This window comes from Pristiophorus japonicus, chromosome 3, assembly GCF_044704955.1.
Source record: "Pristiophorus japonicus isolate sPriJap1 chromosome 3, sPriJap1.hap1, whole genome shotgun sequence".
Lineage (NCBI taxonomy): Eukaryota > Metazoa > Chordata > Chondrichthyes > Pristiophoridae > Pristiophorus > Pristiophorus japonicus.
The window spans coordinates 258,843,170-258,866,258 of NC_091979.1; the positions used below are offsets into that span (position 1 = coordinate 258,843,170).

At 46.4% G+C, this 23,089-nt stretch overlaps 1 protein-coding gene across 18 annotated transcripts in view; it reads right to left on the reverse strand.

Moving 5' to 3' along the window:
• ccdc172 (coiled-coil domain containing 172) overlaps positions 1–23,089 on the reverse strand; it is a 249,040-nt gene that overhangs the window by 115,309 nt on the left and 110,642 nt on the right. For all 18 annotated transcript variants that reach the window (XR_011592745.1, XR_011592743.1, XR_011592744.1 and 15 more), the window contains one exon: positions 15,114–15,216. Coding sequence is in view for 7 of the 18 variants with exons in the window: in XM_070876567.1 (XP_070732668.1) it covers positions 15,114–15,216 (103 nt within the window). In the remaining 11 variants the exon portion in view is untranslated. The remainder of the gene's footprint in view (positions 1–15,113; positions 15,217–23,089) is intronic.

The window sequence follows — 23,089 nt, forward strand, 5'->3', positions numbered from 1 at the left end:
CCGGTCGATCCAGGCCCTTGGCGCAGCGCAGCAGAACGTGTGGAGGGCGGAGACAGGTCCCGGCGCTGAAAACTAGAGTGTGCGCGCATGTGCAATAGCTCCTCGCAGCCCGAATCTGTGCAGGCTGCGTAGGAGGGGCCCGAAGCATGCCGTCCCTAGCCCTGGCTGAATGGGCTCACCGGGCATTGAAGATTGGGACTCGGGTTTCCCTCCCGTTCAGCTCCCCCGCCCCCCCCTCCCGTTCAGCTCCCCCCCACTCCCGTTCAGCCTCCCCCTCCCTCCCGCTCAGCCTCCCCTTCCCTCCCTCCTGATCAGCTCGCCCCCCCTCCCGTTCAGCTCCTCCCCCGCCCTCCCTCCCATTCAGCCTCCCCCGCCCCTCCCGTTCAGACCTTCACCCTCCTCTCCCCCCTCCTTGCCCTCCTCCCCCCCTTCCCTCGCTGTCAGAAACACAGAGACACTGACAGAGACACAGAGAGAGACATTGACAGAGAGAGAGCACGCTGTTGGAGGGCTCCCGGTGCTGCAGTAGGTGAGTAGAAACTTAATTTTTTATTATTTTTTTAATTTTTTGATTTTTTTTGATTGATTTATTGGTTGATTTATTGATTTATTTATCATTTATTATTGATGATGGCTCTTTATTTGTAAAAATGAAGTGTTTAATGTTTGTAAACTTCCCTTCCCCCCCCCATCTCTTGTTCCCTATGCCTAATTTATAAGTGTAGGCAAGATTTTTCTGAGCATACAAAAATCTACGCTTACTCCATTCTAAGTTAGTTTGGAGTAAGTTTTCGCTGCCTAAACTTGCAAAACAGGCGAAAGTGGCTGGACACGTCCCTTTTGAAAAAAAAATCTGTTCTAAAATGAAACTATTCTAACTTACTAGAATTGGAGCAAACTAAATGCCGAGAATTGCAATGTCTAAGATGCTCCATTCTAAACTAGTTGCTCCAAAAAAATAGGAGCAACTCAGGCCAAAACTTGAGCCCATTAAACTCAATCATATTATGGTCACTATTAAATAAATGTTCACATACCATTAGGCTATTAACCAAATCTGGCTCATTGCTCATTATTAAATCTAATATGGCCTGCCCCCTTATTGGTTCTAGGACATATTGCAGAAAACTATCCTAAACACGCTCAAGAAATTTGCTACCTTTTTGACATGAGCTCGTCAGTTTATCCCAATCTACATAGAAGTTAAAATCCGCCATTAGACCACTTTGCCTTTACTGCAAGCATGTCTAAGCTCTGCATTAATACATTTTGCTACTTCACAGCTGCTACTCTGGGGCTTACACAACTCCCACAACAGTCTTATATCCTTTTCTATTTCTTAATTCTACCCACAAAGTCTGCACTGCTTGCTTACCTCTCGTTATATCATCTCTTACCATAGAAATAATTTCATCCTTAATTACTAATCCTACTCCTTCCCTGCTACCAGATTCTTTATCCTTCCTGCAGACCTTGTAACCTGGTATATTCCAGTCCTCACCATCTTGCAGCCATGTCTCAGTAATGGCTACCATGTTGTACCCTCTAAGTTGAAATTGCACTTGTAATTCATTCAATTTGTTCCTTATACTCTATGCATTTGTATAAAGAACACTTATTTGGGCCACACACCTTAACCTGTCCTTTCGCTGGAATGTTTTTTTCATACATTTCTTATTTCCCTCTCCTGAGTTAATTACTTTACATCATATATTTTTCCCTTTACCTGTGGTGCCTAATGCCAAATTTCTATTACTCTACTCTCTTCCTTTTAATTTGTTTTAGAATTATTATTTATACTACCTTTTCCAGCTGAGCATTTAAGTCCTTGTGACTATCCTATTTATCCTTTCCGTTAGAACCCTGGTCCCAGATCGGTTCAGGTGGAGCCAGTCCCAACAGAACAGTTCCTTCCTGTCCTAGTACTGGTGCCCGTGTCTCATAAAATGGAACCCCTCTTTCCCACACCACTGCTTCAGCCACTTGTTCAACTACCTAATCTGCTTATCGCTATGCCAATTTGCACATGGCTCAGGTAATAATCCAGAGATTATAACCATTAAGGTCCTGTTTTTTAAAATTTAGCTCCTAGCTCTCTGGTACTCTCGGAATAGGACCTTTTGCCTACTCTTTCCTATGTTTAAACATAGATAGAAACATAGAAAATAGGTGCAGGAGTAGACCATTCAGCCCTTCGAGCCTGCACCGCCATTCAATGAGTTCATGGCTGAACATGCAATTTCAGTACCCCATTCCTGTTTTCTTGCCAAACCCCTTGATCCCCCTTGTAGTAAGGACTACATCTAACTCCTTTTTTAATATATTTAGTGAATTGGCCTCAACAACTTTCTGTGGTAGAGAATTCCACAGGTTCACCACTCTCTGGGTGAAGAAGTTTCTCCTCATCTCGGTCCTAAATGGCTTACCCCTTATCCTTAGACTGTGACCCCTGGTTCTGGACTTCCCCAACATTGGGAACATTCTTCCTACATCTAACCTGTCTAAACCCATCAGAATTTTAAACGTTTCTATGAGATCCCCTCTCATAGTCCCAACATGGACCACAACGACTGGATTCTCCCCCTCCAATATTCTTTCAAGCCAGTTCGAGATATCCCCACCTTGACACCAGGTAGGCAACATACTATGTGGGACTCCTGATCCTGCTTACAAAGGATGCTATCCGTCACCCTAATGATTGAACCCCTTACAACTACCGCTTTACGCTGCCCTTCCTCCTCCATTTGGACAGCCTCCTGCTCCAAGGTGCCATGGTCAGGATTCTGGCTGTCCTTCCGACAGTCTTCATCCTTATTCTCACAGGTAGCAAGAACACTGTACCTGTTAGAAAGGATCAGTTTCTGCGGATCTTCATTCTCTAACTTGCCTGGGTTTCTCTGCATATCATCGGTTACACCAACCCCATTCTGGTCCTGTACCTCTCTACGAGGTGTCTCCGAAGTCTGGACCAAACTGCCCATATACTCCTCCCCCTCCCTTATGTGTCGGAATGTCTTCAACGTGCCCTTCAGCTCAATGACTCCAAGTCTGACAGATGAGGCAGAGACTTCTACTGCAGACATGTTTGCTTGAGACAAGGTCACTGTCCACAAACTCCCAATTACTGCAGTCCAGACATAACCTGCTGCCATATCATAGTCTAGATTTATTTATAGATTATTTTTAGTTTTAAGGCTATTTAACTCTTTAGCTAACACCAAAACACAAAGGGGCCAAAATTGCCCCTTTCTTTAAGAGCCGTGACCGCATCAAAGAGGCGGTAAGAAATCACTGCCTAGTTGGCACGAGTCACCGACATTTCACAAATTGCCAGCGTGGATTTTCCCGGCGTAAAACATAGAAAATAGGTGCAGGAGCAGGACATTCGAGCCTGCACCGCCATTCAATATGATCATGGCTGATCATGCAACTTCAGTACCCCATTCCCGCCTTCTCTCCATACCCCCTTAGCCGTAAGGGCCATATCTAACTCACTCTTGAATATATCCAACGAACTCGACTCAACAACTTTCTGTGGTAGAGAATTCCACAGGTTCACAATTCTCTGGGAGAGAAAGTTTCTCCTCATCTCGGTCCTATATGGCTTACCCCTTATCCTTAGACTGTGACCCCTGGTTCTGGACTTCCCCAACATCGGGAACATTCTTCCTGCATCTAACCTGTCCAGTCCCGTCATAATTTTGTATGTTTCTATGAGATCCCCTCTCATTCTTCTAAATTCCAATAAGTATAAGCCTAGCCGATCCTATCTTTCTTCAAATGTCAGTCCTGCTATCCCGGCAATTAGTCTGGTGAACCTTCACTGCACTCCCTACATCTCCGCTCCACCCGGGTTGCTGCCCCGTCGACCACTTACCGATCGGCGGCGACCCCCTTTCCGGCCCGTGTGGGAAACTGGCCCACGATAGCGGCGCCACCGCCAGTCGGTGTCACAGACAGCTTTCCTCTGCGGGAAGCTGCCTAACGCTGGGTGGCTCGTCCGCCCTTAAAGGAAAGGGTGCATTGCCGCGGCTGCCATTTTATTTTACTTGTCGGGCAACTCAGAGGTCGGCCCAAAAATGGCAACCATGGGTTCGGTCGGGCACCGCTAGGGTACTAGGCCACGTGCCCGGCCGAAACCCCCCCTGGTGGCCCAGTGGGAGCCACTAAAGTGGCTGTAGAGCTCGCAGTGGCCCTTTCCTTTAACTGAAGGGGAGGGACGTTGTGACGCATCAGCATAATGTAGCATGTCCACGTCGTGCTGACGTCATAGGCGATGCTGATGACAGTTCCCGACCTCAGCTTCGCACCAACACAACTTTCGCCCCTCAAATGCCCGATTTCACAGCCCGGACACTGGCAGTTGAATAAAAGAGGCTTAACTGCAAGAAACACCACCCCAAACAATGAAAAAAATGGTGAGTCCACCCCTTTCAGTCGGGGGGCAATTTCGGCCCCAAACACTAGCCCAGTAGATATCAGCCACCTCCCAATCATCAGCAAAACATTGGAAGGGGTCATCAACTGTGCCAGCAAGTAGCACGTATTCACTAATAACCTGCTCATCAACACATAATTTGGGTTCTGCCCGAACCACAGAGCTCCAGACCTCATTAGAGCCTTAATCCAAACATGGACAACCAAAAACTGAATACTAGAGGAGGGGTGATAGTAGCAACCATCAAAATTAATGCAGCATTTGATGGAGCCCTAGAAAAGCGTAGACGTCTTAGAAAAGCTAAGGCAATGTAGGTCAGAAGGAAAACTCTCCAGTTGCTGGAGTCACACTGTCATGTATCTTACATTATTATATATAACTGTATCCTAACATGCTATACATGACTGTAATAAGATATGACCTGTAACTACCAGCATACCTTACCACCAGGGGTGCACTTGCAAGAGACAGGTATATAAGGACAAGTCTCAGGCAAGTGCAGCATTCCAGAGCTGTGAAATAAAGGTGCAGGTCCAGAGTGACCTTGATTTCACTATATGCCTCGTGTGAATCTGTACTGAGGGGACAGGACTTTACACACACAACAACTTGGATTGATACAGTACTCTTGGATGTGGGGTGCGGGCATCTACTGCCCATCCCTAATTGCCCTCGAGAAGGAGTAAGCTGCCTTCTTGAACCACTGCAGTCCGTGTGGTAAAAGTAATCCCCACAGTGCTGCTAGTTAGGGAATCCCAGGTTTTTGACCCAGCGACGATGAGGAATGGCGATATATTTCCAAGTCAGGTTGGTGTGCGGCTTGGAGGGGAATTTGGAGTTGGTGGTGTTCCCATATGCCTGCTGTCCTTGTCCTTCTCCATGGTAGAGATCGTGGTTTGGGAAGTGCTGTCAAAATGTCCTTGGCGAGTTGCTGCAGTGCATTTTGTTGATAGTACACGCTGCAGCCACATTGTGCCGGTGGTGGAGGGAGTGAGCATTTAAGGTGAAGAATGGGGAGCTCCACTCATCCAAACAAGTGGAGAGTACTCCATCACACTCCTGACGTGCCTTATAGGTGGTGGAAAGAATTTGGGGAGTCAGGAAGTGAGTCACTTGCCGCAGAATACCTGACCTCTTAACTTGTGAGCACCTTCCCCATTGACTATAGCAGTTCAAGAAGGCCTACCATTATCTTCTGAAGGGCAACTAGGGATGGGAAATAAATGCTGGCTTAGCCAGCGATACCTACATGTGGTATGGGTCATGTAGTTTACATGGCTACTGTTGGCATTATCTCAAGTTGTGCCACCAGAGGGCACAGCAGTAGGAGACTCGTAGGTTACCTGTACAGGTGTGCCTGGCCTAGTATAAAAGGAGTTAACTAATAAAGGACTAAGGTCACTACAGTTCAAGTACAACACATTGCCTCGTGGAGTCATTGTTAGAGCATCTAAGGACACAACAACTGGCGATGAGATTACGAACTTTCACGCGGAAATGGCTACTCTTGGTACATTGCAGCAGTTCGCCAATGGTGATGATTTGGATGCCTTTGTGGAGAGGCTAGAACACTTCTTCACAGCAAACGACCCGGCAGGAAACGACCCGGCCGCACTGGCTGATAAGCGCCACGTTATCCTGCTAACCAGTTGTGGGCCCAACATCTATGGCCTCTCAGGGACTTGCTGGCACCAGCGAAGACAATGACCAAGTCGTACAAGGAGCTTGTAACCCTGATCCAGGAGCAACTCAAGCCCAAGGAGAGCATCCTCACAGCCAGACACCGGTTCTATACCCACCGACGGTCCGAAGGCCAGGAAGTCGCGAAGTACGGCGCAGACCTCAGGAGGCAGGCGGCACTATGCGAGTTCGGCACCCACCTCAACAAAGTGCTGCGGGACATTTTTGTCATTGGAATTGGCCACAAGCTACTTTCGGCGGATACCACAGTCACACTGCAGAAAGCCATCGCTCTGAGCCAGTCATTCATGACCTCGACCTGCGGCTCAAGGCAGATGTCTCACCCTCAGGACTCAAACCCGGCAGGTACTGTGCACAGAGTGGTGCCATTCAGGGGCTGGACTGTAGAGCGCGAATCCCCTCAGGGAAGAGAGAACAGGCCCCTGAGTCCCTTAATTCAGAGTCCGCCGCGGGGGGGGCTAATCGAGTAGCACCATGCTGGCATTGTGGAGGGAATCATAGGGCTCACCAGTGCTGTTTTAAAGACTATGTTTGCAAAGGCTGCAGCACAAAGGGCCACCTCCAGCGAATGTGTAAGAAAAATAGGATTCACTGTGTCGATGAGGAGTCCGCAGATGGCCATGAATCCAGCGTGGATTATGAATTGTTAGACAGAGAGGCAGCCCAGTCCCACAGGTAGGTACATAGCAAGTTTACCTGCACCACCGAGTGCTCCCCGCTGAAGATAGAAGTCGAGATAGAGGGAAGTCCAGTCTTCATGGAAGTGGACACGGGGGCGAGCCAGTCAGTGATGAATCAAGGAGCCTTTGAGAGGCTATGGGACAATCCAGCTGAACGACCCGTGTTGGCCCCGGTTCAGGCAAAGCTGCGCACCTATACCAATGAAATCATCCCAATCGTTGATAGTGTAAATGTAAAGGTACTCCATGATGGCACAGTGCACGTTACCTCTGTGGATTGTTGCAGGTGATGGACTAATGCTGCTCGGCAGAAGGTGGATGGAGAAGATCCATTGGAAGTGGGAAGACTCCAGCGATCGAAGCCCTCTGCGCTCAGAGGCAAAGCAAGCCCTCACCTGAGAATGGACCCGGCACCGGAGGGCAGACCAGCACAGCACCTGAGACACAGGCCGCTCAGCACGACTGCGTGAAGATGATCCAGCTGAGATGACCCGAACGCACGTTCCAGGCTGCAGTGGCAGGACTCCGGAAGAAGAAAATCGGATCCAGAAGCGACTTCCCAACTGCGGAGGCAGAACCCGGGGAGAAGAGGATCACCGCAGTCGACATCGTGGACGAAGGAAAGATGGCGCCCAAACCACGAGATGAGGCGCTGAATACAAAGATGGCTGCGGCCAGACCACCACGTGGCACCAGAGAAGCGGATTAGGGTAATGCAAGCAAGGCTCTCTTAAAGGAGGCTTGCAACCCACTACAATTAAAGGGACAGTTCCACACATTTAAGTAATGTAACAGTAATTGTAAGTTAGAGAAAAAAGGCTTAACGGATTATGTAAAGTGTGTAACTGATCATGTAAAATGTGTAACTGATAATCGGAATTATATACATGCAAGCAGCGAGGAAAAGTCGCGCGATTATGTACAATGTGTGATTGATGATCTGAACTGTGCATATGCAACCAGCGAGGAAAAGTCGTGCGATCGTGATTGGACCCCGAGAGTGACCATTATTAGTAAGGAAAAGCTGTGCGATGCAGGATTCCCACTGCACGCAGCCAATGCAGCGAGCAGACACCCATCGGGAGCACGCAGGTCCAGCGAGCTACCCAATGCTGTAGCCTGCGTCCCGGGGACCAGAGTCATGCACCACGAAGTGTGGCCACAAGCAGCCAACACACACAAGCTGCGGAGCAAGTGACCTCAGCAGGGCAACGGCAACGGTATTGATACCATGCTCTGGGTCGGCTCTATCTCAGGCAACCGATGGCACCAACCGCCATGAGCCTGAAGGAGCAGACTGCACCAAGGCCATACCCCTAGATGTAGGGTCACCCGCCACTGTTCCCCCAGAGGAAACAAGCACCAGCTAGGATTCCAAACCAAACGACGCTCAGGCCAGCGAGTCAGCAGTTCCCTGTGCACTGCTAGACGACAGCTCCTCAGGGAGCAGCTGTGATCCAGGGCACAAAGAAAGGACAGGGAGGTCACAGACATCTGTGAACCTGCCCGACGCTAGGGACCACGGCAACAGCCGTGAGAGCAGGCTATGCGAGCCAACCCGGTTCCCACTGCCAGCAGACTGCAGGGGCACAACCCAGCAGCTCCAGAACTAGCTTGTCCTCACGCACCGGTCACCGCATCGACAAGGCAGTAAACGTACTTGTCACACCATGGAAACACAACAAAAAAAGATGCAAAACCCACTTACCTGAACTTGAATGTGCATGAGCCCCCGCCACATCAATGCGGGGGGGGGGGGAGGGGGGGGAGGATAATGGAGTGGTTAGGAACACACACACACAAACAGCAACCACCAGCACACTACTGCACCAACTACCGTCCCAAGGTTGAGCTGGCCCGCCAGAGGTCAACCAGACAAAACTCACATAGTGCTAAGCCCAGAGCACAGTCAATGCAGAGACGATTTGCACTGAGGGTTCAGGGCGGAGTGATGTCATGTATTCTATATGGCTACTGTTGGTACTATCTCAGGATGTGCCACCAGAGGGCACAGAAGTGGGAGTCTCGTAGGTGCCTGACCTTGTATAAAAGGCAGGCCACCAGGTGTGATCCTCTGGAGTTAACTGATAAAAGACTACGGTCACTACAGTTCAAGTACAACACACTGCCTCGTGGAGTCATTGATAGAGCATCTAAGGACACAACAGTATGCCTTCATTCCAAGAATGAATTAAAAAAATAAGGCAGAGCAATTACCTATTAATAGGTTAAAAAACAACTTACTTGTTACAAGATAAAGGATCTCTTGCACCAACAAGAAAATGTCCCAATCCACCATTATATTAAAAAAGCCCCAGCAATCAGGAGAGGAAGGAAGAAAACTAGAAAATATATGCGGACAGACAGAATTTCTTTTAAAGAGGTGAGATGACCTCCTGATCAGTGGCAGAAAGGTGCAATGAGAGTACCGCCAATTAAAAGCAGCAGTTCAGGCTGGTTATTTGTACTTCAGGCGTCAGTCTGTCATGAGGACTGAAAATGCTCTACTTACTGGCCGTGAGAATTAAAAAAAAATCAAATTTCAGCCTTAAAGGTCCAGCATGGAAAGACAAGATAGTTTTGCAACTGCTCATATCTGGGTGTGATAATAGCACAAATGGAGCCCACAATGAGCCATTAGCAGCACAGTTCAGAGTTAAAAGGTTTGATCCGTGAACATTGTACTACTGTATTTACAATGCTTTAATCTGATTATTAAAGTGTGGCAGGGGTGCAAGCCTGATTGGAGGGAATATATTAAATACCAACAATCTCAAACAATCACCATTTACACTTCACAATCCAAGCTTCATTTCACCCTCACAAACTTACCACTGCTGCAACAACAAAGACATTAAACAAATACTTTGTATCTGTCTTCACGGTAGAAGACACAAAAAACATTCCGAAAATAATGGGGAACCAAGGGTCTAGAGGAATTTTTAAAAAATCAGTATAAGAAAAGAAATAGTATTGGAGAAATTAATGGGACTAAGTGGTGACAAATCCCCGGACCACCTATATCCTAGGGTTTTAATGGAGGTAGTTGCAAAGATAGTAGATGTACTGGTATTAATTTTCCCAAACTCCCTAGATTCTAGAACAGTCCCCAAGGATTGGAAGGTAGCAAATATAACCCCGCTATTTAAGAAAGGAGGAAGAGAAAAAAACGGGGATCTATGGGCTCAAAATTGCCCAGCAGTTGCTCTGTTTTTTTTTGAAGCAACTTGATTTTTCTGGAGTATCTTAAAAATACCCATTTTGCACATTCAATTTGTGCCAGCGTAAGTGAGTTAGTTAGGATTTTTTTTTTTTAGTTTAGTTTAGTTTTTTTCAAAAGGGGGCGTTACATAGAAACATAGAAAATAGGTGCAGGAGTCGGCCATTCGAGCCTGCACCACCATTCAATAAGATCATGGCTGATCATCACCTCAGTACCCCTTTCCTGCTTTCTCTCCATACCCAGTGATCCCTTTAGCCGTAAGGGCCATATCTAACTCCCTCTTGAATATATCCAACGAACTGACTCTGCGGCTGAGAATTCCACAGGTTAACAACTCTGTGAGTGAAGAAGTTTCTCCTCAACTCAGTCCTAAATGGTTTACCCCTTATCCTTAGACTGTGTCCTCTGGTTCTGGACTTTCCCAACATCGGGAACATTCTTCCTGCATCTAACCTGTCCAGTCCCGTCAGTATTTTATATGTTTCTATGAGATCCCCTCTCATTCTTCTAAACTCCAGTGAATACAGACCCAGTCGATCCAGTCTCTCCTCATATGTCAGTCCTGCCATCCCGGGATCAGTCTGGTGAACCTTCGCTGCACTCCCTCAATAGCAAGAACATCCTTCCTCAGATTAGGAGACCAAAACTGAACACAGTATTCCAGGTGAGGCCTCACCAAGGCCCTGTACAACTGCAGTAAGACCTCCCTGCTCCTGTACTCAAATCCCCTAGCTATGAAGGCCAACGTGCCATTTGCCTTCTTCACCGCCTGCTGTACCTGTATGCCAACTTTCAATGTACCATGACACCCAGGTCTCGTTGCACCTCCCCTTTTCCTAATCTGCCGTCATTCAGATAATATTCTGCCCTCGTGTTTTTGCCACCAAAGTGGATAACCTCACATTTATCCACATTATACTGCATCTACCATGCATTTGCCCACTCATCTAACCTGTCCAAGTCACCCTGCAGCCTCTTAGCATCCTTCTCGCAGCTCACACCGCCACCCAGCTTAGCGTCATCTGCAAACTTGGAGATATTACACCCAATTCCTTCATCTAAATCATTGATGTATTTTGTAAATAGCTGGGGTCCCAGCACTGAGCCTTGCGGCATCCCACTAGTCACTGCCTGCCATCCTGAAAAGGACCCATTTATCCCGACTCTCTGTTTCCTGTCTGCCAACCAGTTCTCTATCCACGTCAATACATTACCCCCAATACCATGTGTTTTAATTTTGCACACCAATCTCTTGTGTGGGACGTTATCAAAAGCCTTTTGAAAGTCCAAATACACCACATCCACTGGTTCTCCACTCTACTAATTACATCCTCCAAATATTCTAGAAGATTTGTCAAGCATGATTTCCCTTTCATAAATCCATGCTGACTTGGACCGATCCTGTCACTGCTTTTCAAATGTGCTGCTATTTCATCTTCAATAATTGATTCTAACATTTTCCCCACAACTGATGTCAGGCTAACCGGTCTATAATTCCCCGTTTTCTCTCTCCCTCCTTTCTTAAAAAGTGGTGTTACATTAGCTAGCCTCCAGTCCATAGGAACTGATCCAGAGTTGATAGACTGTTGGAAAATGATCACCAATGTATCCACTATTTCTAAGGCCACATCCTTAAGTACTCTGGGAGGCAGACTATCAGGCCCTGGGGATTTATCGGCCTTCAATCCCATCAATTTCACTGACACAATTTCCTAACTAATAAGGATTTCCTTCAGTTCCTCCTTCTCACTAGACCCTCTGTCCCCGAGTATTTCCGGAAGGTTATTTGTGTCTTCCTTTGTGAAGACAGAACCAAAGTATTTATTCAATTGGTCTGCCATTTCTTTGTTCCCCATTATAAATTCACCTGATTCTGACTACAAGGGACCTATGTTTGTCATCACTAATCTTTTTCTCTTCACATATCTATAGAAGCTTTTGCAGTCAATTTTTATGTTCCCGGCAAGCTTCCTCTCATACTCTATTTCTCCCCTCCTAATTAAACCCTTTGTCCTCCTCTGCTGAATTCTAAATTTCCCCCAGTCCTCAGGTTTGCTGCTTTTTCTGGCCAATTTATATGCCTCTTCCTTGGATTTAACACTATCCTTAATTTCCCTTGTTAGCCACAGTTGAGCTACCTTCCCCGTTTTATTGTTACTCTCGACCGGGATGTACAAGTGTTGAAGTTCATCCATGTGATCTTTAAATGTTTGCCATTGCCTATCCTTAAATTAACTTAATTTGGCAACAATGCCAAAGGTTACCTACTAATAAAGGAAAAGAAAAAGAAGAAAAGCTGCTCACCAATCACCAGCCAATCACTTACCCCCTTGGCTGTGACGTCACTCTTCGCTTTCTTTTTGCTTCTTTTTTGCCTTCTCTCCCTGCACCAGCTGGCCTCCTCGACGACTCACCACTGCCCTCCGACTGTTGGACCTTTATAGGCCTCCCCGGACTCCCACGCCGCCTTCTCGACGGCTCACTGCTGCCCTCCAACTGTTGGGCCTTTTCGGCCTACTCGGACTCCCGCGCCGCCTTCTCGACGACTCACCACTGCCCACCGACTTTTGGGCATTTATAGGCCTCCCCGGACTCCCGCGCCGCCTCCTCGACAACTCACCGCTGCCCTCCGACTGTTGGGCCTTTATAGGCCTCCCCGGACTCCCGCGCCGCCTCCTCGACGGCCAGTCACCTACACCTGTTTTGGCCACTTAGGACAGCCAATAGTTACTCCAAACTAACTTAGGCCAGCGTATGTGGCCACTTGTTGCCGCAGAGAAAACCCTTGCGGAGAGTTAAGAAATCAGCTCAAGTAGGTACATTGGAGGCCAGCAGAACTTAATGACTTGACTAAAGAATGTGAATAGGATCAAACAGCTATACAGGACATCATTTGACAAACTTCGCAAAGTTAATTTACTATACAACAGAAGCATTCATGGAAGCTTAAACTACAAAAATAAAAGAAGAGACAAAAAATATTTACATAATTTTTTCAAAATATCCAAATAAAAAATAGGATTACCTCCTGCTCATAATTCTTATGTAAGAAAATATTTTCATCAACAGGGTTAAGGAAAGTCTTGAGTAAGCTCATTAAAATTACTGGCTACACAATTATCACCACCCCCCCCCCCACATCAAAACTCTCCTCCCTCCCCCACCCCGGATCAAAACTCTCCCCTCCTCCCCCCCAGATCAAAACTCTCCTCCTCCCCCTCCACCCCCGGATCAAAACTCTCCTCCCCCCCACTGCCCCGCCGGATCAAAACTCTCCTCCTCTCCGCCACCGCCCCGCCCCACCCCGGATCAAAACTCTCCCCGCACCAACCTGTTTGTTGTAGCTTTAGCTGGGGAAGGCAGCGGGCTGGCCTGTGCGGCAGGCCACTCGGCCCAGGATAGCGGCAGGACGCATCGGTCCCACACTGCAGCACACACACAGAGGCTAGGGGCAGGAGCTACTGCGCATGCGCGCACACTCCAACGCGCCTGTGTAGAGCTGCCGACATTGTTTCTGGCGCAGAGCCCTAGCTCCGCCCCCCAATCGACTGGCCACACCACGCCAAGCCCCGGGAGAGGCAACACAGCAACCAGAATCCGGGGAGGTCTTTTCGGCGCCGTTTTCAGCCCACGAAGTCAGTGTATCTCTGGTGAATGCGCCGAAAAAACGGGTGAGCCAAATTTGAGCCCTATATGTCAGTTAGCCTGACATCAGCTGTAGGCAAAATGCTAGAATCTATTATTAGGGATGTGGTAACAAGGCATTTAGAAAATCATAATATGATTAGACAGAGTCAATATGGTTTTATGAAAGGGAAAGCGTGTTTGACAAATCTAAGTATTTTGAAGATGTAACTAGTAGAATGGATAAGGGGGAAACCAGTGGAAGTAGTGTAAAGTATTAAATAAGGTGCCACACAAGTGGTTATTACACAAAATTAGGACTTATGGGATTGGGGGTAATATATTAACATGGATTGAGGATTGGTTAATGAACGGAAAACAGAGTAGGAATATACAGGACTTTTTCGGATTGGCAGGCTGTAACTAGCGGGGATTTGTGCTTGGGCTTCAGCTATTTATAATCTATATTAATGACTTGGATGAAGGGACTGAGTGTAATGTATCGAAGTTTACTGATGATACAAAATTAGGTGGGTAAGTAAGCTGTGAGGAGGATGCAAAGAGGCTGCAGAGAGATATAAACAAATTGACTTGAGTGGTCAAGAACACTGCAAATAGAATATAATGTGGGGAAGTGTGAAGTTTTCCACTTTGGTAGGAAAAACAAAAAAGCAGAATATTTTCTGAATGGAGAGAGTCTGGGAAATGTTTGCATTCAAGGGACCTGGGTGTTCTTGTACATGAATCACAGAACGTTAACATGCAGGTACAGCAAGCAATTAGGAAAACAAATGTGTAAGTTTTTGTTACAAAGGGATTAGAGTATAAGAGTAAAGTCGTCTTACTACAATTATACATTGGTGAGACCACACCTGGAGAACTGTGTACAGTTCTGGTCTCCTTGTCTAAGGAAAGACATACTAGCCTTAGAGGGAGTGCAACAAAGGTTCACTAGACTGGTTCCTGGGATGAGGGGATCGCCCCATGAAGAGAGATTGAGTAAACTAGGCCTATATTCCCCAGAGTTTAGAAGAATGAGAGGTGATCTAATTAAAACATATAACATTCTTAAGGGGCTCGACAGGGTTAATGCTGAGAAAATGTTTCCCAGGCTGGGAAATCTAGAACACAGGGTCAAAGTCTCAGAATAAAGGGTTGGCCATTTAGGACTGAGATGAGGAGAAATTTCTTCACTCAAAGGATTGCGAATCTTTGGAATTCTCTACCCGAGAGAACTGTGGATGCTCAGTTGTTGAGTATATCCAAGACAGAGGTCGACACATTTTTGGGAACTAAGGGAATTAAGGGATATGGGGATAGTGTGGGAAAGTGTTGAGGTAGAAGATCAGCCATGGTCCTGTTGAATGGTGGAGCAGGCTAGAAGAGCCAAATGGCCTACTCCAGCTCCGATTTCTTATGTTATGTTATTAAACCCAAGTTTGCTTACCGTAAAAACTCATGGTCTGTCTGTGGTTTTTGATAAACTTTCACTTTTTCTGCTTCCAAAGCTTTTGTGTTAAAAATAACTGTAGACACCTCATCTTCAAGACCTGAAAAACAATGGGGGTCATTTTAACCTGCACCAACTAGGCAGTAATCAGGCAGAACGGAAATAATATTGTAGAACCCAATATCCTCTTTGTAAACCTGGAAGGAGCTAAAGACAAAGAAATTCAAGGCTGCAGTGCCCTTGACTGCAACAGGCCTGTCGGTTGCAGGAGGCGACACTACTCACCTCAAATATTTGCAGTATCTCAATTATGTCTGATCACTCCTGTCGAGCTGAACTCCATAATGTTTTGGCCTTTCATACCTTGAGATGAATCTATTGCTACTCAGCTCAAATTTATGTTTTCTTAAGGCTAGGGCAGGGGGGAACCTCAGAGGAGGTTTGGCCCGGTAGGCTAGGGGAAAGAAGGGAACTCGCAGAGGCAGCTGATCGGATGGTCTCAATCTTTGAGACAAAGAAGTCCATGAGCTCCTCACACTAGTTGGAGATGAGTGTGGTGGAGAGAGGGGAGAGGAGTTTAAGAAGATGGTTAGTAGTAGAGAATAGTAGCCAGATGTTATCTTTGCATTCCAGAATGATCCTGGAATAGTGAGCAGTTTTTGCAGACAAGAGTAGGACCGGCTAGTGCTTCATGTGGTCCAGCCAGATCTGGCGGTGAATGGCTAAATCAGTTATCCAGCACATCCATTCAAGTCTGCGCCCCTTGGACTTGAGGGAGCAAAGATGAGGGCTATACCGGGGGAATGGCCAGGGTGAGAGAGAGTAATGGTTTTAATAGCGACTAGGGCATCAAAGATGGACGTGAGGGTTTGGTTGAGCAGATCGGTGGCTGCAGAAATGTCATGGTGACAGGATGGGACGGAGTGTTTAATGGTAATAGTGTATCAGTGAAAAATATGAAAGCAGGGAATAATGGTAAATTAAAATTAAAGGTTCTTTATCTGAATGCACAAAGCATTCGTAACAAGATAGGCAAATTAGTGGCACAAAATAAAGATAAATGGCATTGATCTAATAGCCATTACAGAGACAAAGTTGTAAGTTGACCAAAGTTGAGAACTAAATATTCCAGGATACTTGATATTTCGAAAAGACAGGCAGAATGGAAAAGGAATGTAATCCTGATAATGAAGGATGACATAAGTGAGAAAGGATCTTGGCTCGGTAGATCAGGAGGTAGCTACAAGTATGGTTAGAGATTAGAAATAACATGGGGCAGAAAACACTGGTGGGAGTAGTTTATAGGGCCCCAAAACAGTAGCTATACCATTGGACAGAGTATTAATCAACAAATAACAGGAGGTTGTAACAATATGTCATGGAACCAACCAGGGAACAGGCTATTTAAGATCTTATATTGTGTAATGAGACAGGGCTAATTAGTAATCTCATGGTAAAGAATCCTTTGGGGAAGAGTGATCATAAGAAGTTTCAAATTGGATTTGAGAGTGACACTCTTAAGTCCAAAACTAGAGTCTTAAACTTAAATAAATCCAATTAGATAGGCATGAGGGGTGAGTTGGCTAATATACATTCCATTGATAAATAAAACCTCCACAGGAAAAGTGATCCATCTATGCCGAACTAAAGAAGTTAAGGATAGTAGCAGATTAAAAGAGGCTTATAATGTTATGAAGAATAGAGGATTGGGAGAGCTTTAGAAACCAACAAAGGTTGGCCAAAAGTTGATGAAAAAGGGAAAAAATAGAATACGAGTAAACTAGCAAGTAATATAGCAAATTGTAAGAGCTTCTACAAGTATGCAAAAAGGAAGAGAGTACCAAAAGTAAGTGTTGGTCCCTTAAAGGCGGACACAGGAGAAATTATAATGGAGAATAAGGACGTGGTAGAGACTTTAAACAAATATTTTGTATGTCTTCACAGTAGAAGACACAAAAAGCATACCCAAAATAGTGGGAAACCAGAGTGCTAATGAGAGTGAGGAACTTAAAGTAATTAATGTCATTAGAGAAAATGTACTTGAGAAATTAACGGGACTAAAAGCCGACAAATCCCCTTAACCCGATTGCCTCCATCCTAGGGTTCTAAAAGAGGTGGCTGCAGGCACAGTGGATGCATTGGAGGTGATCTTCCAAAATTCCCTAGATTCTAGAACAGTCCCAGTGGATTGGAAGGTAGCAAATGTAACCCATCTATTCAAAAAAGGAGGGATAGAGAAAACAGGGCACTATAGGCCAGTTAGACTTACAACAGTCATTGGGAAAATGCTGGAATTAAGGAAATGGTAACAGCACTTAGAAAATCATAATATGATTAGGCAGAATCAACATAATTTTATGAAAGTGAAATCGCATTCAACAAAGTTGTTAAGAGCTTTGAGGATTAAACTAGCAGGGTAGATAAAGAGGAACCAGTGAATGTAGTATATTTGGATTTCTAAAAGACATTCGATAAGGTACCACATAAAAGGTTGTTATGCAAGATAAGGGCTCATGGGGTTGGAGGGTTATATATTCACATGGATAGAAAATTGGTTTACGGACAGCAAACAGAATAGGGATAAATGGATCATTCTCCAGTTGGCAGGCTGTAACTAGTAGGGTGCCGCAAGGATCAGTGATTGGGCCTTTGCTATTTACAATCTATATTAATGACTTAGATGAAGGGATTGAGTGTAATGTATTCACGTTTGCTGATGATACAGGAATGGAAGCTGGGAGGAGGACACAAAGAACCTGCAAAGGGATATAGACAGGTTAAGTGGCAGTTGGAATATAGGCCCCAAGTTTCCACACGATAAAAAACGGGCGCCCCTCCGAGCTGGGCGCCCGTTTTTCGCGCCAAAAACGGCGCCGGAAAAAAAACGCGCGATTCTGGAGCGCCCTGCAGTTCCATGTCTGCTTGGCGCGGCGCCCAGGGGGGGCGGAGCCTACCACTCGCGCCGATTTTGTAAGTGGGAGGGGGCGGGTACCATTTAAATTAGTTTTTTTCCTGCCGGCAACCCTGCGCGTGCGCGTTGGAGCGTTCGCACACGCGCAGTGTGAAGGAAACATTGGCACTCGGCCATTTTTCTAGTTCTTTGTAGCTGTTTAATTTTTGAACATTTTTTAATAAAAGCACATTGCCCTTCCATGATCAGCACTGAAAAGGCTGCAGGAAGCCTCAGAAGTTGAGGCAGCCGTTTCCCGACGGCCTCCCCCGCCTGCCGTCGGGAATGGCTGCTCAACTTGTGAGGCTTCCTGCAGCCTTCTCACTGTCTCCTTCCCCCCCCGCCCGCCGTCAGGAACGGCTTCCTCCCCCCCCCGCTGCGGTCGGTTGGTCCCGCACTCCCTCCCTCCCTCCCCCCCGCCCGCCCACCCGCCGTCTGGAACGGCTTTCTCCCCACCCGCTGCGTTCGGTCGGTCGGTCGGGCCCGCACTCCCTCCCTCCCTCCCGCCCGCCATCTGGAACGGCTTCCTCCCCCCCCCCACCGCTGCGTTCGGTCGGTCGGGCCCGCACTCCCTCCCTCCCTCCCCCCCCCCCGCCTGCCCGCCCGCCATCTGGAACGGCTTCCTCCCCCCCCGCTGTGTTCGGTCGGTCGGGCCCGCACTCCCTCCCTCCCTCCCTGCCCGCCCACCGTCTGGAACGACATCCTCCCCCCCCCGGCTGCGTTCGGTCGGTCGGTTGGGCCCGCACTCCCTCCCTCCCTCCCCGCCCGCCCGCCGTCTGGAACGGCTTCCTCCCTCCCTCCCCCCCACCTGCCGTCTGGAACGGCTTCCTCCCCCCCCCCCCCCCCCGCTGCGTTCGGTCGGTTGGTCGGGCCCGCACTCCCTCCCTCCCGCCCGCCGTCTGGAACGGCTTCCTCCACCCCCGCTGCGTTCGGTCGGTCGGTCGGTCGGGCCCGCACTCCCTCTCTCCCTCCCGCCCGCCCTTTTGAAGAAAAAATTCTGTTCCAAAGTGAAACTGTTCTAACTGACTAGAACTGCAGAAAAAAAAATGTGGCGAATTGCAATTTCTAAGATAGTCCGTTCTCCACCAGTTGCTCCTAAAAATCAGGCGCAAATCATGTGGAAACTTGGACCCATAATGTGGAGAAATGTGACGTTATTCACTTTGGTAGGAAGAATTGAAAAACAGGATATTTTTTAAATGGTGAGAAACTATTAAATGTTGGTGCTCAGAGAGATTTAGGTGTACTCGTACAGGAAACAGCGAGAGTTATCATGCAGGTAAGCAAATAATCACAAAGGCAAATGGCATATCAGCCTGTATTGCAAAGGGGTTGGAGTACAAGAGTAGGGAAGTCTTGCTACAATTGTACAGGGCTTTGGCAAGACCACACCTGGAGTACTGTGCATAGTTTTGGTCACCTTATTTAAGGAAGGATATAGTTCCTTCATCTTCGAGGTGGTGCAATGAACGTTCACTAAATTGATTTCTGGGATGAGAGGGTTGTCCTATGATGAGAGATTGAGTAGATTGGGTCTATACTCTCTGGAGTTTAGAAGAATGAGAGGTAATCTCATTGAAACATACAAGATTCTGAGGGGGACTGACAGGGTAGATGCTGAGAGGTTGTTTCCCCTGGCTAGAAAGTCTAGAACTCGGGAGCATAGTCTCAGGATAAGGAGTCGGCCATTTAAGACTGAGATGAGAAGGAATTTCTTCTCTCAAGAGGGTTGTGAATCTTTAGAATTCTCTACCCCAAAGGGCTGTGGATGCTGAATCATTGAGTATATTCAAGGCTGAGATAGATATACATTTGGACTGTAGAGGAATCAAGGGATATAGAGATCAGGCGGGAAAGTGGAGTTGAGATTGAAAATCAGCCACGATCTTATTGAATGGCGAAGCAAACTCGAGGGGCCGTTTGGCCTACTCCTGCTTCTAATTCATATGTTCTAATGAAAGAGAAACAGTTAACATTTCAGGTTGATGACTTTTCATCAGTACTTTTAAGCAAGTATGGAGGCAAGGAAAGGGGGGAGGGGAGGAAAGAACAAAAGAGAAGGTCTGTGACTGGGTGAATAGCAGGAGTGATTAAATGACAGAAGGGTTGATGGTGCAAGATAAAAGGAACTGGCAATGGGACAAGTAGAAAAACAAAAGATGGGCCTAGAGGAGCAGTAAATGGCAAGAGCAGAACGATTACCAACTCCTACTATCTGAAAATTGGTAGCAGTGGTTTTGATCTGAAATGGTTGAATTCAATGTTGAGTCTGGAAGCTTGTAAAGTGCCTAATCAAAAGATGAGGTGCTGTTTCTTAAGTGTGACCCTGAGTTTCCAGTTGCTTGCCATTTTAATTCTCCATTTTTTTTCTTTCGCGAGGCCCTTTACAACCTTCTGGACTCAACATTGAGCTCAACAATTTCAGATCATAACCACTGCTCCCATTTTTTTTTGACAGTGGATGCTGGTAATGGTTCCAATATTGCCATTTCCTGCTCCTCTAGATCCATCTTTTGTTGCTTTACTTGTCCCATTTCCACCCCCTTTTGCCTTGCACTATCACTCCTGTCTTCTGTCCTATCACAGACCTTCCCTTTTTTTCTTTCCTCCACTCACCTCCTCATCCCCCTTTCCTTGCCTCTATACTTGCTTAAAAACTGTTACACCTCTAACTTCCTCCAGTTCTGACAAAGGTCATCAGCCTGAAACGTTATTCCGGATTTTGCGGTAGGACAAACGATGAAGCTATCAGCATTCACCATTATTAAAGAGTAAATCAGTCAGCAACTTCCAGTGACCGCACATGTGCAGTTAAACATGGAAGTCAGAAGGTTGCTGTCAGATTAGCCCTGTTCCTCCACAAGCTTCGCATTCAAAGACATGAAGGGCGTGTAGTTACGGTACTTACCCACTAGATACACCAGAAAAAGTTAGGGTTGACCATTGAGTTTTTAAACAGCGTGGTAAATCTTAATTATTACCAAACAAACTCTCTAGCAGTGAAAATTTACTTTTACAAGTGTTGAGTCTGATTCTTTAATTATTGTTGGAGATTTTATAAAAATTAAAATAATTTTTTAAAACTTTTTCTTTCTGCCTCTTTCATCTCTCCCTCTTAATCTCATCATTTTTTCCCTATTGTTATTTCACTTTCTGTACATGATTTTACATAGAATTAAATATTCAAATTTACATCTCCTGGATTAAACTCTACATGCCTCAGTAAGGATTCTTCAACCTGACTGGTTGAAGAGACACGTTGTTGCTTTTCCTGTTTACACAGGTACCAGATTCCCCCATAGAGGGAGCCGCACTGGATCAGATTCCCGAGTTTGCATGAAATGCCCACAGAAAGTGAGCGCTGTTTGTTCACCACTGACCGCAAAATCCGGGCCGTTAACGATGCTTCTCTCATAGAAACATAGAAAATAAGTGCAGGAGCAGGCCATTCAGCCCTTCTAGCCTGCACCGCCATTCAATGAGTTCATGGCTGAACATGAAACTTCAGTACCCCCTTCCTGCTTTCTCGCCATACCCCTTGATCCCCCGAGTAGTAAGGACTTCATCTAACTCCCTTTTGAATATATTTAGTGAATTGGCCTCAACTACTTTCTGTGGTAGAGAATTCCACAGGTTCACCACTCTCTGGGTGAAGAAGTTTCTCCTCATCTCGGTCCTAAATGGCTTACCCCTTATCCTTAGACTGTGACCCCTGGTTCTGGACTTCCCCAACATTGGGAACATTCTTCCTGCATCCAACCTGTCCAAACCCGTCAGAATTTTAAACGTTTCTATGAGGTCCCCTCTCACTCTTCTGAACTCCAGTGAATACAAGCCCAGTTGATCCAGTCTTTCTTGATAGGTCAGTCCCACCATCCCGGGAATCAGTCTGGTGAATCTTCGCTGCACTCCCTCAATAGCAAGGATGTCCTTCCTCAAGTTAGGAGACCAAAACTGTACACAATACTCCAGGTGTGGCCTCACCAAGGTCCTGTACAACTGCAGCAACACCTCCCTGCCCCTGTACTCAAATCCCCTCGCTATGAAGGCCAACATGCCATTTGCTTTCTTAACCGCCTGCTGTACCTGCATGCCAACCTTCAGTGACTGATGTACCATGACACCCAGGTCTCGTTGCACCTCCCCTTTTCCTAATCTGTCACCATTCAGATAATAGTCTGTCTCTCTGTTTTTACCACCAAAGTGGATAACCTCACATTTATCCACATTATACTTCATCTGCCTGCCCTGCTGAGTATTTGCAGCATTCTCTCATTTTATTTCAGATTTCCAGCATCCTCAGTATTTTACTTTTGTATACACAAATAAATTTGAGCACCTCAGCCACTGCAGCTATATCTACAATATATTAAAACTCATTAAAACTCACGCATTCCATTGAAACTTGGCTACGTAAATATTTTTTCTTCGAATTCTAATGTTAAAATGTCAGCACCTACATGTTACAGTTACTTGTTACTATCCCCTGTAATGCCACCAGGTGGTATTCTAGTAGGGTAGGCCTAGAAATTCGAACACCGCCTGCACCCAGGACTTGCCTGCAATACCATAAGAAATTCATTGATCTAACCAGAACTGTTAAGGTAAGAATATCTCTGCTCGCTGCTGCACCATTTACTGCCTCATTAATTATTACATTGACAGCACTCAAGACTTCAGTCTCCTACAATCACTGCATAACACTTCACTACACCTCATTCTCATCATACTCACAAATCACCACTATTACAACCCTCACTTACCCACAACTCACACAAAGACTGTCAATTATTTCACCATGACAGCCACATTCTCTAAAGCACAAGACTTCTTTCTTGCAGGAGCAGTGGCACACAACACCAAGCTGGAATCGGAGGAGGAAGAGCTCACTTGCAGACTTCTAACCTTGAAGAGAGCCTGCTGGCCGTCATTGGCAGGGGCAGAGTGGAGGCCGTGGCGACTGGCAATACTGGAAGAGATATCGCGCAGGGTTTCTTTTGCTGTATCCATACATAATCTTCTT